Raw genomic sequence first — 2,254 nt, 5'->3', positions numbered from 1 at the left:
GACGCTGTTTTCGGAGCCAGTTTCACAGGTCTTATATACCGACGAGCGACCACCGCTCGCCGCATGACCCGACCTCCTGGCAACCCGCTTTTTGGCCACCTGTGAGGATCGAACCAAGTGCCGACACTCGTCACCCCGGGTAGCAGCTATTATAACTAGGCAGAGTTCCAGCTCAAGGCTGAGCTCAGGTTTCCCACGCAATATGTTTTTATAAGATTTATATTTGTTTCATGGTGTGTCTTACACCAAATAAGCAGGGCGGGTTGCGGTTGAGGCGGCGATATCTGCCTTTAGAGCCCTACATCATGGAAACTCGTTATGTGACCCATACCGACCTCATTAAGATAACTGTTTTAAGTAAATAACTCGGCGAAACTCAGTGGATTGTGGTTAAGGCGACCGTATCTGCCTTAGAGCCTGAACTTATTTAAAAGTCAAAATTCGGTTCAATTATTTGAACAAATTTAGGTTAGGAGAGTAAGTTATATAGTGGGCATATAGCATTTGCACTTTGACATAGTTTTTTAGATCATAATTTCTAATGACATACACCTCTCTTTCATCTCGAAGATCAAGAGACAAAGAAAAACTTCTCCGTTTTCTTCTCAAAGATCAACAAAACATGCCGCAATGTTGTCTGCTAAAAACAAGTGCACCAACATTCCCCGTAGAAGTTCCACTTCATGACAAATGTTGTAATATTTCTAAAGATCTTTGTTTTAGACTCAGAATTTACTCCCTATTGTTCAAAACATTAAGTCCTTGCAAATTTCGTACTTTATATCCACCGCAAGTTTTGATCTCATAGCAGTTCTGACAACATCCCTGTCTGTCAAGTTGGCCAAACTGGGGTTGCGGCCTCGATCGGGATCGCGACCATCGGGTGTCAACCCAGCCTGGAAAATGTGGCATCGCTAAGTCTAAGTTTAGGTAGCGGTAAAGATTCCGTTCGCTCAGCCAACCACTACAGTTAGGCTTTCCCACGAAAGAGCTCGGCTTGAACTCCACTGCCGTAGAAGAGCGGGGAGTGGCTTACCCGGTGCATTTTTGTTTATCTACCTCCGCTATAAACGAGCTGCGGCTTCTCATATGAGGCGTGATTCTCGCGGACTTGGGGCGTGAGGTTCTGCTAGGTAGCTTTGCGGCGTCGGGGACGAGGGAGCTCCTCAGCTCCTCCAAGTGCCCGAGGGAGGGTGACAATGAGCGGCCGCAGCGCTGTGAATTTCGCTCCTTGCCCAAGGAAAACACGGAGTGAGAAACAAAACAAATTGTGTAGCAGTTTTTCGTCAAAATAGAGGGGAAAAGGACTGAAATTCCTGGACTAGTTTTTATTAGCATCAAATTTAAATGAAACTTTATAAAATCAGTCCACAATTTTACAATCGAGGAATGGCGAACCAGTCGGCATCATCAGAACCTGGTGGTACAGTATCATCCCGCATCTCCTGGTGGCAGCCCAGTGAACACCACGCGCAACGATCTTTTGTGTAGCAATAGCTTTTCACGTAGGTGGAAAACTCCAGCTCGGGGTTCAAGGACATGAGTTGCTGCACCGCGCCCCGGTGCAGCGCGTCGTGCGCACACTCGATAATTATTGAGAATATGTTGAGGGTGCGCAGGGCCGGCGCGGTGGCGGGCGAGATGGCGAGCAGGAAGTCGTCGCTGGCCTCGCCTCGCACCTCCAGGTTCTTGAGCGCCGGCAGGCGGGGCAGCGCCTTGAGCAGAGACTGCTCCTCAGGCAAGTGGGGGTCAAAATCCTCGAAATCCAGAGACAGTTCCTCCAGGCAGGACCGCCCGGTCGCGGCCAGAGCCAGCACAAAATCCATGTCGGGGGAAGGGGCTATGCCGATCTTTGGTTCATACTCGAGCGCCACCTTGACCAGTTGGGTGGCTCGGCGAAGAAACTCGGCGGCGGTGCGGGCCTCGCCGTCGTATTTCACGTAGAGTTCTATTTCCCTCAGCTGCTTGCACCCGGCCACGGCCTCCAGCCCGGGCATCATGCCACACTCCAGCCTACGAAGGTTTGGCATTCCCGCCAGGATCTGTGCCGTTGACGTCGAGGTCAGGGGGTGTTCGTCGAGTTCAATCGACTCCAAGGTGGCGGCGTGTGTGGTCAGGATGAAGTCGCCGAATGGCTCCGCCTCCGGGGTTTGCGGATCGTGCTTGAAGCTCTTCAGAGAAGCACCGGGCAAGGACCTGTGAAGACCCGCCAAGAAGGAGGGCGGGTAGCGCCGGAATCCTGTAAGCTCTAGCT

General features: G+C 51.2%; 2 protein-coding genes across 2 annotated transcripts in view; both read right to left on the bottom strand.

The window, feature by feature from the left end:
• LOC113211245 (uncharacterized) overlaps positions 1–2,248 on the bottom strand; it is a 12,519-nt gene extending 10,271 nt beyond the window's left edge. Inside the window, exon 1 of the mRNA XM_052268085.1 lies at positions 1,875–2,248. Within this exon, the coding sequence (XP_052124045.1) occupies positions 1,875–2,030 (156 nt within the window). The 5' untranslated portion in view covers positions 2,031–2,248. The remainder of the gene's footprint in view (positions 1–1,874) is intronic.
• The window catches only part of LOC113211242 (uncharacterized), a 23,151-nt gene that overhangs the window by 6,362 nt on the left and 14,535 nt on the right, over positions 1–2,254 (bottom strand). The gene's annotated exons all lie outside the window — the stretch shown is intronic.

This window comes from Frankliniella occidentalis, unplaced genomic scaffold, assembly GCF_000697945.3.
Source record: "Frankliniella occidentalis isolate FOCC.00 unplaced genomic scaffold, Focc_3.1 Scaffold63, whole genome shotgun sequence".
Taxonomy (NCBI): Eukaryota; Metazoa; Arthropoda; class Insecta; order Thysanoptera; family Thripidae; genus Frankliniella; species Frankliniella occidentalis.
The sequence above is the reverse complement of the archived record's forward strand: the minus strand, read 5'-3'. Positions and strand labels throughout refer to the sequence as shown.